Source organism: Rhinopithecus bieti, unplaced genomic scaffold, assembly GCF_001698545.2.
Source record: "Rhinopithecus bieti isolate Rb0 unplaced genomic scaffold, ASM169854v2 scaffold_11380, whole genome shotgun sequence".
In the NCBI taxonomy this organism is placed as follows: domain Eukaryota; kingdom Metazoa; phylum Chordata; class Mammalia; order Primates; family Cercopithecidae; genus Rhinopithecus; species Rhinopithecus bieti.
The window spans coordinates 342,025-357,390 of record NW_016807225.1 but is presented as its reverse complement, the minus strand read 5'-3'; the positions used below and the strand labels follow the sequence as shown (position 1 = coordinate 357,390).

At 42.1% G+C, this 15,366-nt stretch overlaps 1 protein-coding gene across 6 annotated transcripts in view; it reads right to left on the bottom strand.

Moving 5' to 3' along the window:
* Positions 1–991: 991 nt before the first annotated feature.
* Positions 992–15,366, bottom strand: part of ZNF410 (zinc finger protein 410) — a 47,231-nt gene continuing 32,856 nt past the window's right edge. For 4 of the 6 annotated variants that reach the window (XM_017880468.1, XM_017880470.1, XM_017880472.1 and 1 more), the window contains 4 exons: positions 9,455–9,580; positions 8,360–8,500; positions 7,049–7,176; positions 992–1,762 (listed from right to left, as the gene is read on the bottom strand). In XM_017880468.1, coding sequence (XP_017735957.1) covers positions 1,724–1,762; positions 7,049–7,176; positions 8,360–8,500; positions 9,455–9,580 — 434 coding nt within the window. In that variant the 3' untranslated portion in view covers positions 992–1,723. Of the gene's footprint in view, positions 1,763–7,048; positions 7,177–8,359; positions 8,501–9,454; positions 9,581–15,366 lie in introns of those variants that run through there. The other 2 variants (XM_017880469.1, XM_017880471.1) reach the window with 2 other exon arrangements.

Sequence of the window (15,366 nt, the reverse complement as noted above, 5' to 3'; positions counted from 1 at the left end):
GATATTGCCAGATGTCTGCAGGGGGCAAAAATGTCCCTGGCTGAGAACCACTGCTCTAATATAAAAGGCTGCATGAAGCAAAAACTGGCATTCTAAGAATACAAGTAATTGCCACGAACACAGTCTACATACTATGTGATTACGCATGTTATTAACAAATTAAGAATAATTTAAAACAATTCTCTCCTGTTATCTGTTTAGAATGTGCCTGTGTGTTTATGTAAGCATGAGGTTCATTTTAAATAAACTTAAAATTTCCCAGACAACCAAGATTTTTCTACTAGTAGGTGAACTTTGGAATACTTTTCTTCTCACCAATAATTGGATATTGTGGCTCGGTGCAGTGGTTCATGCTTGTAATCCCAGCACTTGAGGGGGCCGAGGCAGGAGGATCACTTGAAGCCAGGGGTTCAAGACCAGCCTGGGCAACATAGTGAGACCTTATTTCTACCAAAAAAACCACAGAAAGCTAGCTGGACTGGTGGCGCATGCCTGTGTAGTCCTAGCTATACAGGAGGCTGAGGTGGGACGATGCCTTGAGCCCAGGAGTTCCAAGTTACAGTGAGCTATGATTACACTACTGCACTCCAGCCTGGGTGACAGAGCAAGACCCTATCTCAAATCATAATGATGATTATTGGATATTTTCTCAGTAGCTGTGGAAACAGGATGATAGCAAGAGTGCCTGCTCTAACTAAAGCACCTTTCTCATCCTTTTTTAAAAAAACTGTCTTTCTGGAAAAATTCAAAAGTATCTGTTTTTATTGCCATTTTCTCAGATGTATCTTTTTTTGGTGGTGACAGAGTGATAATCCAGTAACTGCCACCTGGGCTTAAGAAATGACGATGTTCTTGTTGTTTCCTAAGACTCCTCAGTTCAGTTTCACCTGCATGGAATTCTAAGGGTAAATTAGTACACTATCTTAAAGAGAAAGACTAAATTCTTAATCTCTAATAAAACAAATTTTGTGTAAAACAAGAGCCAAAGAACTGACTGGGCTGTTTTGTTTATTTAAAGGAAAACCTGAATCTCTGCATCATGTAATTTTAACTTTAAAAAAACAAAACATGAAATCCCTCAACATGCTACTGTATGTTCCATTAACGAAGAAAGCAAGGTGACCAAGTAGAAGTGTATAGGACAAGATAGTACCTCAGCCTGGGCCAAGGGGAGATTCAAGTAATTTATTTTTTTGCAGCCCAGTGGCAGAGTCTCTTACTCAGGTTGCTAAAGGGAGAATGTAACAAGAGAATTGACATCACTCCCTTCTTCAAAGCAACAAGGCATCTTGAAAACTCAACTTCCTGGTGAAGGTCTGTTGTTGGTAGCAGGAATTATTTCATCCATGTGAAAAGACAGCTGAGTCTGGGATGAAAACTCTTCAAAGGAAAACCTCCCCTCAACAGTCAGAATGAAGAACTTCAGCCAACACATAATCAAATTCACTTTTGGTCTATCCCAGAATTTTGCATTGGGAAGAGAGGTAGGTACAGTTTCCCAGCCCACAGTCACTGCTTCATTCCTTGTCTGGATCAAATGGTAGTTAGAAAAGAAGCTCTGCTACATCCATCTTCTATACCAGGAAAGAGGAAGAGTGGCAAAAGCAGAGTCGTGTCCTTCAGAGATTCATTCTGGTTCTGTTGTGGGCTATGGCATCCTGTTCCCAGTATTATGCATTTTGAGATCAGATAGAGCTGCTCTTCCAGGAGTCAGCACCCACGCTCATGTCCGTCTTTCAGTTAAATCTCCTTGGTTTAGTAACTGTAAAAGATGGAAAGCAAATCTAGGTTACAGTTGAATTACAGAAAAAATAATTCATACTAAGTAAGAAGGAGGATGGAAAATGCACTGCAGGAAAAGGATTAAGAGTGGAGGATGGAGAGTGCACTGAAGGGGTAAATGAAGGGCATCTATTCCAAAGCAAACACATGCACAGACTGACAGATGTCACTGTGGCCTTGAGACAGCACTTTAGCCATGTCATGAGGCTGCATTTTAACTCTGGCAATAGAATATTCTGAGTCTATAAGCCAAACTATTGTTTGTATAGTTATCTACTCACCAGTCAGTGACAGAGGAATCTCTTAACTTACAGGGAAAACAGAAATGGTGGAACCAAAATCTTACACATGTCAGCCAAAGGACAGGCTGAAGACTCAAGTAGGAGAAGGAAATAGGAAGAGGAGCTATTCCTTTGTAAGTACTATATGAGAGCTGAAACCCGCTCATAAAAGATATAGGGGTTCCTTGGGCTTACAAGAATACCTTTGCTGTGATAAAGGAAGATAAGCCTAAGGGACTCCTGCACAATGGCAGCTACCACTAACATTCTAATCTATACACAAGGCTCTATTCAAAGGAGCTTTTGAAATAATAAATGAAATTGGTTTCCATTTTAATATAAAAACAAAATGAGGCTGGATGCAGTGGCTCACGTCTGTAATCCCAGCACTTCTGGAGGCTGAGGCAGGAGAACTGCTTGAGACCAGAAATTTGAGACCCGCTTGGGCAACACAGTGAGGCCCTGTCTCTACAAGAAAATTTTAAAAATTCAGCATGGTGGTACATGCTTGCAGTCCTAGCTACTTGGGAGGCTGAGGTGAGAGGATCACTTGGGCCCGGGAGGTTGAGGCTGCAGTGAGCCATGATCATGCCACTGCACTCCAGCCTGGGTGACAGAGTGAGACTGTTTTCAGACAAACAAAAATGAGATGGGAATAATTCAGTAAAATTCAGGACAAAAACTGAACTTAGTAAAATCTAGTAAGTGTGGCAGGAAAGTTAAGAATAGTGTGTTTTTAATGGAGGCCAAGATCCAGACCTTTGCAGTCAAACTTAGCAAAGGTACTTTATGAGAAATATTATAGAATTTGTAATTTCTATTTTTGCCTTGTTTTATTTGGAAAGCAATCTAAGATGCAGTCAACACTAGCTGGGAATCTCTTATACTGGTTCTTGAGTTCAAGAATGTGAACTCAATGTCAATATGGAGCCCCATTTAGAATGACCTTTAGTAAGTATTAGAGCCCAAAGCCCTGGGGGTCCCAGTTGGGCCTGTGCAAGGAGTCCTCCATCTAATTCTCAGATGTGGTACAACGATGAGGAAAAACAGATTTTCCATCTGAACCAAAGAGAGGTGACTTGTAGTTTCTGATATTTTTCCCATGGTAATTTCTTTTCTTTCTTTTTTTTTAAACAGAGTTTGGCCCTGTCACCCAGACTGGAGTGCAGTGGCATGATCATGGCTCACTGCAGCCTCAACCTCCTGGGCCCAAGTGATCCTCTCACCTCAGCCTCCCAAGCAGCTAGGACCAGCTAATTTTATTTTATTTTTTGTACAGATGGGGTTTCCCTGTGTTGCCCAGGGTGGTCTCAAACTCCTAAGCTCAACTGATCCTCCCACCTCAGCCTCCCAAAGTGCGAGGATCAGAAGCATGAGCCACCGCACCCAGCCCCTCATGACAATTTCTGATAACAGATTTGGTTGTTCTCTGATATTCTTGATAAGCTATTTTTATTTTTAGAGCATATTTATAGGAATTACAAGTTCATCAGTAGATTTTGATCTATAGTGCTTGGTGATCTCCAAAAAGGTGAAATGGACATGTGTTGCAAATAGCCTTCACCTTCTCTGGCACCTGAAAGTTCTTAAGCAATCAACATTCCTCACTCATTGGAGAAATGGCAAGTTATTACCTAGACCTTGGATGAGGAAGAGGACTAAGCCTGGAACCCTGAGGACCTCACAGCTTGAAAAAAAAAAAAAGACGGAAGGTATTGGAGGACCCAAGCTAGTGAAGAAAGAAAAGGAGGGGATAAGCAATGGAAATGCCTGTGATGAGAGGAGGAGAATGGTAAAAGTGAAGAAAACACAAAATAAGTGAGGCTCAGACAGAGGGTATGTTTGTAAATATACAAAAACCCATGAGGAAAAAGTGACAGTGCAGGATTTTCAGCTACATCAAGGACAGCACTTTCCCCTTTGTGTTATTAATATTTTTCTAAGTGTTTTGGGCTTCCATTATGAAACTGGGTACTTAGGGCCTGCAGGCCCTTTGTGCCCTCCTGGAGTGAAGACCATACTTCCTTTTTTTTTGTTTGATTTTTGGGATGGGATCTCTCCCAGGCTGAAGTGCAGTGGCACAATCATAGTTCACTGCAGCCTCGAACTCCTGGGCTCAAGTTGATCCTCCTGCCTCAGCCTCTGGAGTAGCTGGGACTACAGGTATGTACCACTATGCCTGGATAATTTTTTAAAAACCTTTTGTGAACACAGGATCTTGCTCTGTTGCCCAGGCTTGTCTCGAACTTCTGGCCTCAAGTGATCCTCCCAACTTAGCCTCCAAAAGTGCTGGGATTATAGGCATGATCCACCACACCGAGGTCTGTCTTCTGTTTTTTAGGCAGCCTGTGTTATGCTGTCTCCCTGAGGCTGTAAATGGGCAGCACCTATTACACATGGATGCTCTGAAGCCAATTCCAAGACTGACGCCTGTAATCCCAGCACTTGGGGAGGCGGAGGCAAGTGGACTGCTTGAGTCCAGGAGTTCAAGACCAGCCTGGGCATCATAAGACCCCCATCTCTACAAAAAATACAAAAAAAATTAACCAGGTGTGGTAGCATGTGCCTGTGGTCCCAACTACTCCAGAGGCTGAAGGAGAAGGATCATCTAAGCCTGGGAGGTTGAAGGTGCAGCAAGCAGTGATTGTGCCACTGTACTCCAGCCTGGGTGACAGTGTGAGACCCTGTCTCAAAAAACAGACACAACATTATACTGTTCTTGTTTTTTCTCTTTCCTCCTTTTGTTGTTGTTGCTGTTTGTGATGGAGTATTTCAAAGCAAATTGTAGGCATGTCATTTCTTCTGTATGTATTTCAGTATATGCCTCTAACAGATACAGTATTATAATAAACTGTCAAAGTTAGGGCCGAGCACGGCGGCTCACACCTGTAATCCCAGCTCTTTGGGAGGCTGACACGGGTGGATCACTTGAGATCAGGAGTTCAAGACCAGCCTGGCCAACAGGGTAAAACCTTGTCTCTAATAAAAATACAAAAATTAGCCGGGCTTGGTAGTGGGCACCTGTAATCCCAGCTACTCAGGAGGCTGAGGCAGGAAAATTGCTTGAACCTGGAGGCGGAGGTTGCAGTGAGCTGAGATCGCACCACTGCACTCCAGCCTGGGCGACAGAGTGAGACTCTATCTCAAAAAAAAAAAAAAAAAAGTTGTCAAAGTTAGGAGATAGGTGTGAGCTGCTGCTCTCAGCCCTAACTTTGACGTGTGTTTATCATACTAGTCTCTCTCTCACTATATTCTGAAAATTTCCATAATAAAAGCTTTAAAACAGAAAAATGAAGACAAGAAAAATGGAGGAGAAAGAGGAAGACTCTGTGAGACATGTATGATTCATTCCAAAGCACTTACCAGAAGAAGTGACTTAGGAAAGAACCAATGATATCAAGAGCAAAAACTTTAAATACAAGCAAAGAAAATGGGTCATGACAATGAATAAAAAGAAAGGTCCTGGCAAAAGCATTAACATATATGCCCAGAACCCTATAATCCTGGGTACCCCCAAAGATACTAGAGAATAATGGAGAATATTCAATATAGGATGCAGAATCATTCAAATGATGTAATAGCTTACTGTGGTATAAAGGTTATAATTAAAAGAAAGAAGGCTGGGCACAGTGGCTCACGCCTGTAATTCCAGGACTTTGGGAGGCTGAGGTGGGCAGATCACGAGGTCAAGAGATCGAGACCATCCTGGCCAACATAGTGAAACCCTGTCTCTACTAAAAATAAAAATTAGCCGGGCGTGGTGGCAGGCACCTGTAGTCCCAGCTACTCAGGAGGCTGAGGCAGGAGAATGGCATGAACCCAGGAGGCGGAGGCTGCAGTGAGCCAAGACCGCATCACTGCACTCCAGCCTAGGCAACGGAGCAAGACTCTGGCTCAAAAAAAAAAAAAAAAAAGGACAAAAGATGGAAGAACACCATAAAAACTAATGTAATACTGAAAGGATCCAAGCTACATAGGTTTTGACAAAAGTTTATGCATATGAAATGTGCTCGTGATGAAGTAATCCACTCCCATGACACAAGACCAGTGAAATATCCTAAGATTCTAAAAGACTGACCAGTTTGCATTCTGTTTTCTGAGTCAAAGCCAGTGCTGGTCCGTGCCCTGTTAGGAACTGGGCTGCACAGCAGGAGGTGAGCAGCAGCAAGTGAGCAAGCATTACCACCTGAGCTCCACCTCGCCTGTCAAATCAGCAGCAGCAATAGATTCTCATAGAAGCACAAACCCTATTGTGAACTGTGTATTTGAGGGATCTAGGTTGCGCACTCCTTATCAGAATCTAATGCCTGATGATCTGAGGTGAAACGAAACCGGTCCCTGGTGCCAAAAAGGTTGGAGACCACTGATTTAGATAATGGTTCTCACTTAGCAAGCAAGTGAACAAATTTGTATATGCCCATTTGGTTAAGCCTGGTATCTTCCAGACATATGACCATAGCAGAATGAGCAATAATTACGTTTAATGATTTTGTTACTATCTTTTTTGCTGAGGGACTTTTTCCAGGATGTTATTTCCGGAGAAAAGAAAGGCCTCTCTAGGAAATACTCGCTCCCCTCTGGTACAGAAATTTCACCCAATTTACACAGGCCAGGCCCTCTTCTCTGAATAATTTAACAGGTGAGGTCAACATGCATTTCTTCAGTGCCTGCTGTGTGCCTTTATAAAATAAAAGCTGTATCTTCATGTTCTAGTGTGGCAGAGAATAGTAGGAACAGACATCAACGACGAATACGTATAAAAGAACTTTAAAGCTGCGAGTCCCAGCTATGACAGACCAATCTCCAATTCGTTAAGACCCTAACCGTCAGGCTCCTTTCAAGCTGAACTCGTGCTTAATTTAAAGGAAAATATTCGTGTCAAAGTTTCCAGGAAATGGAAACTGGAGACTTTTTCAGGTCCCCTAAATTCTCAATCATTCCCCACACAAACTGCCACAGAAACAAAGGGCAAGAGACCACTTTACCTCTTGTGGATTTACTGCAGTTAAGACTGAAACTTCATATGATTGCCTCCCTGACTGCATGGTCACCAGGTGATGTGTCACATCAGGCACTGAAGACAGGGAACGTGGGGATCCTTCAGCAAGCACCTCTGTGAAGCAACAGAAAAATGTTTCAATGAAAAGTGAATCCAGAGATATACCTATCTGGATCATTAAGCCTCTCATTAACAACTCTAAAACTCTATTCCTCGATTTCCCACATTCCTCTATTTCTTCCAAGTTAATCCTGTCTCATGAGCATTATCAGTAAATTTGGAAAGTATTATAAAAAGAGAATAGAAAGGCAAGAAATCTTAATACAGAATTTAGAATAATACGGCGTTAGCACTGTTAACTGAATTAGAACTATGTATGAAACGGGCAAAAGCTCATAGGCAAGCAGGTAAGGGAACCAAAGCCACCCTTAAAGCAGTCGCCAATGATACTAATAGCACTTACTAATTGAATATGATGAGAGTAACAAAAACACAGGGCCTCACAGTTATTAAATGTTCATCAGTGGGATCATCATGAAAATCTTCTGGAAATAGTTTATGGTTATACCACTTAGCCCTCAAAAAATTAAAAGTTTTCTTCTAGGGGTTTTCTAGCTTATATGACTATTTTATGCTGTACCATAATTTAATGTTGGCTTATATACTGTCTTTTATCTCTCAATGTTCTTTCCCATATATATGTAAGCTTTCAGTTCTCAACTGGATTTTAAGGTTCCTATCTTCTACTTTTGTCTTTCCCATGGTGCCAGGCACACAGTAGGCACTGAATAAATGCATGCTGACCTCACCTGTTAAGTTTTTCAGAGAAGAGGGCCTGGCCTGTGTAACTTGGGTGAAATTTCTATACCAGAGAGGAGCAAGTGTTTCCTAGAGAGCCCTTTCTTTTCTCCAGAAGATATGGCTTTTGAAGGTATGGAGAAATTGCTTTATATCTCCTCTGTAAAACCTGGTTATGTTCTGTTTAAATGTTTTAAAAGTTAAGTTCTTCCATAACTGCAATAGGAAAGATAGAAATAGTTGGGCTAAGGATGCTAGGATTATGAATAATTTTTTCTTAAGATTTTCTTTTTATTCTTTTATTATATTATCTTCAATGAAAAAAAAATTTTTTTAAACAGATTCACTAATCCACCCCAGAGAATAAGAACACAAATGCTACTCATACCATAGCTACTCATAAGAAATGAGATTTAAACATACATTGTGGAGACACCCCGTTCCTTAGCCCCTAGTTGCAGTCCATTTTTCCCAAATAAAGGAGAGTTGGAAGTCTTACCATCATCAACTCCCAGGATAGAATTGGTATTTGGTAGGTTCAAGGACTCTCCACCAAGGCTGGGCTGGGAATTCATAGACACCAGGTTTTTACTGGGTACTGAAGCCTCTTCAAGCAAACTACTGCCCATTAGTGGCTCAGCTGCACAGAGAATAGGTTGTGAGAGACATACAGCAATCAAGGCTGTGCCTAGTCCTCATTTTCTTTCAACAGGAAGCTGGCCTTCTCTTTCATTACTAGAAGTTAACCTATAGATGGGATGCCACCTCCTATTTCACCTACTTTCGAGAAATAAGAATAAACCTAGAAGGGAAAGAGTAAGCCTTAGAAGATAATGATCCTTGCTTGTGTTCAGCATCTGAAGAATTAGCATATGAAACAGGATAGGTGGATCTTTAGAAAGGAATATTTGGAATAATTAAGGAAAGATGGCAAAGGAATAACAATTAAAAAGAGTTATCAAATTTCAGACAGGGCAAAAAGGTAGTCATGACTGGTAAGTAAAATACGCTTCCAGCCTGGCCAACATGGTGAAACCCCGTCTCTACAAAAATGCAAAAATCAGCCAGGTGTGGTGGCACCTGCCTATAATCCCAGCTACTCAGGAGGCTGAGGCAGAAGTGCTTGAATCCAGGAGGCAGAAGTTGCAGTGAGTCGAGATGGCGCCACTGCACTCCAGCGTGGGCGACAGAGCGAGACTCCGTCTAAAAAAATAAAAAAGCTTAAACTCTTGCCATGCAGAAATCTTTTATCACTGTGTTACTCAAATGCTGGTTCATGGATCAGCACTAGTTACCATCAAAATCACTAGGGGAACTTTTAAAACTACAGATTCTGGGATCTTGCAAATTATCTCATTTATCAGATTGCTTTGTTTTATTGGTGGGGGGACAAGCAACAAAAAGTATATAAATTTTAAAAGGTTGCAGATGATTCTACTGTACAGCTATGTTTGGAAACCATCAGCCCATCAAATGAGACCAGGGCTATCTACCTAAAACAGAATCAGAAAATTTCCAGATAACCAGGCAGGACAGTGACTTGGCTCTTTGAACCCTAGAAGGTATAGCCCTCCACTCTGCCCACCCTCCTCACCAGTTTGCTCCTGCTCTTGACTCCCAGCTGCTCCCAGCTGCAAGTGATGCTTTCTCATATGCACATTCCTGCTTCCACTCTGAGAGAAGGTCTTCCCACAGACTTGGCACTGATGAGGCTTCTCTCCTAAAACAGGGACCAGGTTAAACAGGGAAGCCAAAAGGACAGGAAGAGAATGAACTCAAGACCTAGATGGAGAAACCCAGAGAATGTTAAACTAAACATAAGCAGCAGCTCCTTTTCCCATTCCCCACCTTCCCAGCCTCTCAAACTTCAGGGGAAGGCAGGAAGAGTACACCAGGAGGGCTTTAGCACACTCCCTGCTCCCAGCCCCTGGTCCTTTCCAGACTCACTGTAATGCTGCCTTCACAAAACCTCTTTGGTATAGGACCACGGCAACCACAAAAAATAGGCCTTCTTTTTCAGATGGTCTTCCATGGACCTCTAGGACATGTGCTTTCCTCAAGGATTCCAATCCTGGGTTCCTAATATCCCCTTGTCATATTCCCTGCCACCCTCTTTAGGGTCAACATTCACACTGGTGGCTCTTCTAACATAATAATCTAAATTGTCCTCTATGTCTTCAAGTCCCAGACTCTCTGTCTCCATTCTACCCACCCAGACAACCATACTTAAAGCAGAGGTCAAAAACTCATGTCTATAGGGGACTGATAGGTAGCAAAAGTTAAGTAAAATGGCCAAGTGGAGGCCGTAGTAACCTGGAGAGTACCTAGAAAAGGGGCAGCTATTATTCAGCTCTAGCCAGCTGTTGCCATGGGTAGATTAAGGCCTAGCACAGCCAGGTTCTGATTTTTTTTTTTTTAATAAGGATTTTTACGTAGAATCTCCCAATTTCTAAATGCTAGGAACAAATTCACAATTGATAAACACATGGTACAGCAATCTTCATTGCTGATTGTATTTTGCTGGGAATGCAAAATACAAAAAACCTCTTTGGAGGAATCTGACCACATCTAGAAAAACTGTAGATGCACTTGCCCTTTGACCTTGGAATCCCACTTCTAGGAATATGTCCCAAAATTATAGTGGCAAAATGTGAAATACTCTATGCACAAGGTTATTCATCACTGCAACATTATTTTAAATGGCTAAATACTGGAAACAACGTAAATATTCATCACAGAGACTGACTAAAAAGCTATAGATACTGCAATAGTCCTGCATAGCAAAAAAAAAAAAAGCTATACAATAGAAACAGGGTAGAATATTACAAACCTTAAAACTGAAAACGGAGTCATCATTTGAACCGGCAATCCCATTACTGACTATCTACCCAAAGGAAAATAAACTGCTCTACTAAAAAGACACCTGCCCTCACATGTTCACCGCAGCACTATTCACAACAGCAAAGATATGGAATCAACCCAGGTGCCCATCAGTGGTAGATTAGATAAGGAAAATGTGGCACATACACACCATGGAATACTATGCAGCCATAAAAAAGAATAAAATCATGTCCTTTGCAGCAACATGGATGCAGCTGGAGGCCATTATCCTAAGCAAATTAACACAGAAACAGAAAAACACCACATGTTCTCAGTTGTAAGTGGGAGCTAAACACTGGGTACTTATGGACAAAGATGGGAACAATAAACACTGGGGATTCCAAAAGCAGCTATGAGGCAAGGGCTGAAAAACTACCTATTGGGTATTATGTTCACTGCTTGGTCAACAGGATCATTAGTAGCCCAAATCTCAGCATCATGCAATATACCCTTGCAACAAACCTGCACATGTACCCCCTGAATCTAAAATAAATTTATTTTGGCCAGGTGCAGTGGTTCACACATGTAATCCCAGCACCTTGGGAGGCTGGGCAGGCAGATTACTTGAGGTCAGGAGATCAAGACCAGCCCGGCCTACATGGTGAAACCACATCTCTACAAAAATTAGTTAGGCGTGGTGGTGATGCATGTAATCCCAGTTGCTTTGGAGGTTGAGGCAGGAGAACTGCTGGAACCCAGGAGGTGGAAGTTGCAGTGAGCCAAGATCATGCCACTGCACTCCAGCCTGAGCCACAGAGTGAGACTCCGTCAACAACAAACACAACAACAAAGAAACAAGAAAAAAAAAACAGCGCGGCGGCCGGTGGCTCACTCCTGTAAATCCAGCAGCACTTTGGGAGGCCGAGGTCAGGGGATCACCGAAGCATAAGGAGATCGAGAACCATCCTGGCTAACACGGTGAACCACATCTCTAAACTACCAAAATACAAAAAATTCAGCCGGGCCTGCCGGTGGCAGGCGCCTGTAGTCCCCAGCAACCTGCGGGATGGCCTGAGCCGCAGGAGAATGGCCGTGAACCGCAGGAGGTGGGACGCTGTGCAAGTGTGCCAAGATCACACCCAGCTGTACTCCACGCCTGGAGACAGCAAGACTCCGTCTCAAAAAAAAAAAAGAAAGAAAGAAAGAAAGAAAAAGTCATGAAATGTCCAGAACAGGCAAATCAATCCAGAGACAGAAAGCAGATTAATGGTTGCCAGGGGCTGGAGGAAGAGAGAAATGGGCAATGATACTAATAATGGGAATTCTTTTTCTTTTTTTAATCATCTCCTGGATATGGGGATCCTTTTTGGGATGATGAAATGTTGTGGAGTTGGAGAGTAGAGAAAACTGTAAAACTATGAATATATAGTTGGCCATACACATCCATTGATTCAACCAAGCAGATAAAAAAATTCAGAAAAAATAAAAATAAAAAATAACAGGCCAGGTGTGGTGTTACATGCCTGTAATCCTAGTACTTTGGGAGGCCAAGGCAGGTAGATCACTTGAGGTCAGGAGTTCAAGACCTGGCCAACATGGTGAAACCCTGTCTCTACTAAAAATACAAAAATTAGCCAGGCACGTGCCTGTAATCCCAGCTACTTGGGAGGCTGAGGCAGGAGAATCACTTGAACCCAGGAGGTGGAAGTTTCATTGAACCGAGATCATGGGCCACTGCACTCCGGCCTGGGCAACAGAGCGAGACTCCGTCTAAAAAAATAAATAAATAAAAAATAACAATATAGTAATAAAAAATACAAATAAAAAACCAATATAGTATAACTATTCACATAGCATTTACATTGTATTAGGTACTATCAGTAATCTAGAGATGATTTAAAGCATATGGGAGGATATGTGTAGGTTATATGCAAATATGCCATTTTATGTTAAGAGACTTGGGTTATTTGTGGATTTTGGTATCTGCTGGGGTCCTGGAACCTATACACCACAGATAACAAATCACTTAGTTGCATACTTGTCTTCTTTTTATATTTTAGACAGAGTCTCACTCTGTCGACCAGGCTGGAGTGCAGTGGCATGATCTTGGTTCACTGCAACCTCCGCCTCCCGGGTTCAAGTTGATTCTTGTGCCTCCGCCTTGTGAGTAGTTGGGATTACAGGCACACACCACCACACCCAGCTAATTTCTGTATTTTTAGTAGAGACAGGATTTCACCATGTTGGCCAGGCTGGTTTTGAACTCCTGACCTCAGGTGATTCACCCGCCTCAGCCTCCCAAAGTGCTGGCATTACAGGCATGAGTCACCATGCCCGGCCGGACTGCACACTTTTCTGAGATGAATCTTATGATGTGTGAACTATATCTCAACTTAATGTATGGATGAAAAGGGAGGGAAATACGAAAAATAACCTGCATTTGCTTGTATATGCAAAAAGAACCACTGGAAAAGTAAACCAAATAGGAAATAAAAAGTGGTTATATCTATAAGAGGAGGAGGGAGGGAACATGGTAAAACAACACACCTATAATCAAGGCTTTTTGAATACATCTAGCTTTGACTCTACATATTAAAAGACTTGAAAAGAAACTGAAGCAAATCTATATATCAGGCTGGCGATATATTAAAACAATGATTTAAAATGTATTTAAACACAGTATTATTCTAAGAAAAATACAGCTGCAAGAGTCTTAAACTTCATTCTGTAGACAAATTGATAATATTGGTATTATCATTTTGAAACAATATTGCATTAATGTTAGGAACCAAGATTTTCAGTGTAAGAGAAAAAAATAAAAAGTACAAAAAAAATCCCCTGAAAATTGTTTAATGTGAAAATTTAAATTGGAATTATCAATATGAACCAATTATTTTATTTTCGAAAATATGTCTTCTCTAGTTCTTTCCACTAAAAAGTTCTAGAAACAGTAACAACCTTTTTTTTTTCTTTGAGATGCAGTCTCGCTTTGTTTCCCAGGCTGGAGTGCAGTGGTGCATCTTGGCTCACTGCAGCCTCCACCTCCTGGGTTCAAGCGATCCTCATGCCTCAGCCCCCCAAGTAGCTGGGATTACAGGTGCGTACCACCACACCCAGCTAATTTTTGTATCTTTTTTGTAGAAACAGGGCTTCACCGTGTTGCCCAGGCTGGTCTTGAACTCATGGGCTAAAGTGATCTGCTCACCTCAGCCTCCCAAAGTACCAAGATTACAGGCATAAACCACTGCGCCCTGCCAACAATGACAACCTAACAACAGCAACAGGCACATGGCACCCAGACTGTGGTTCAACTATAAGGAACCAGGACTCCATGGAGGAAAAGCTGATTCCAAGTCTAAGGTAAGCCTGGGTACTGTTGTTGTGTTATAAAGCAAAGAGGCTATAACAACACAAATGGGTCATGTCAAAAGCATAAATACGGCATGAGAAGCTCCGAAAATAACAACCAGGCCAGGCACGGTGGCTCACGCCTATAATCCCAGCACTTTGGGAGGCCAAGGCAGGTGGATCACTGGAGGCCAAGAGTTCAAGACCAGCCTATCAAGGCAAAACTCCATCTCTACTAAACAATGTGCAAAAATTAACAAGACGTGGTGGATGCCTGTAGTGCCAGCTACTCGCAAAACTGTGGCATGAGAATCGCTTGAACTAGGGAGGCCACTATAATTACCCTGATAGAAAAGCTAAAAATATCACAAGAAAACATTACAGACCAATATCCCTCATGAACATACAGACTCCTTTTCCTCCTTCCCTTCCACTCTCCTGCCCTCCTCCTCTCTCTCTCTCCCTTCCTCTCATCCTTCCTTCTCTCCCTCCCTCCCTCTCTCTTACTGATTGATTTTTTTGTAGAGGACAGGTCTCCCTACGCTGCCCAGGCTGGTCTAGAACTCCTAGGCCCAAGCAATCCTCCTGCCTTGGCCTCCCAAAGTGCTGAGATTACAGGCATGAGCCACCACATCCAGCCAGTTGTAAAAATTCTTAACAAATTATGACAAAACCAAGTCTAGCACCATATAAATAGGACTATACACCCTGACCAAATGGGATTTACCCTAGAAATACAAAGTTAGTTTTACATCCAAAAATCAACTGTTAGCAGTAACATTAGTAGCATACAGTACAAAAACAACAAGATCATCTCAATAGACACACAAAGGTGCTTGACAAGATCCAATACCCATTCATAATAAAAATTCTCAACAAACTAGGAAGAGAAGGCAAATTCCTTCATCTGATAAAGGGTATCTATGAAAAAAACTACAGTTAACATCAAATTTAATCATGAAAGGCCAGGCACAGTGGCTCACACCTGTAATCCCAGCACTTTGGGAGGCTGAGGCAGGTGGATCATTTCACGTCAGAAGTTCGAGACCAGCCTGACCAACATGATGAAACCCCACCTCTACTAAAAAAAACAAAAATTAGTCAGCCGTGGTGGTGGGCGCCTATAATCCCCACTACTCAGAAGGCTGAGGCAGGACAATCGCTTGAACCCAGGAGGCAGAGGTTACAGTGAGCCAAGATCACACCACTGCACTCCAGCCTGGGCAACAGAGTAAGACTTTGTCTTAAAAAAAAAAAAAAAAAATTATTCATGAAAGAATAAATGCTTTTCCCCTAAGACCAGGAAAAGACAAGGATGCATACTCTCACCCTTTTTTT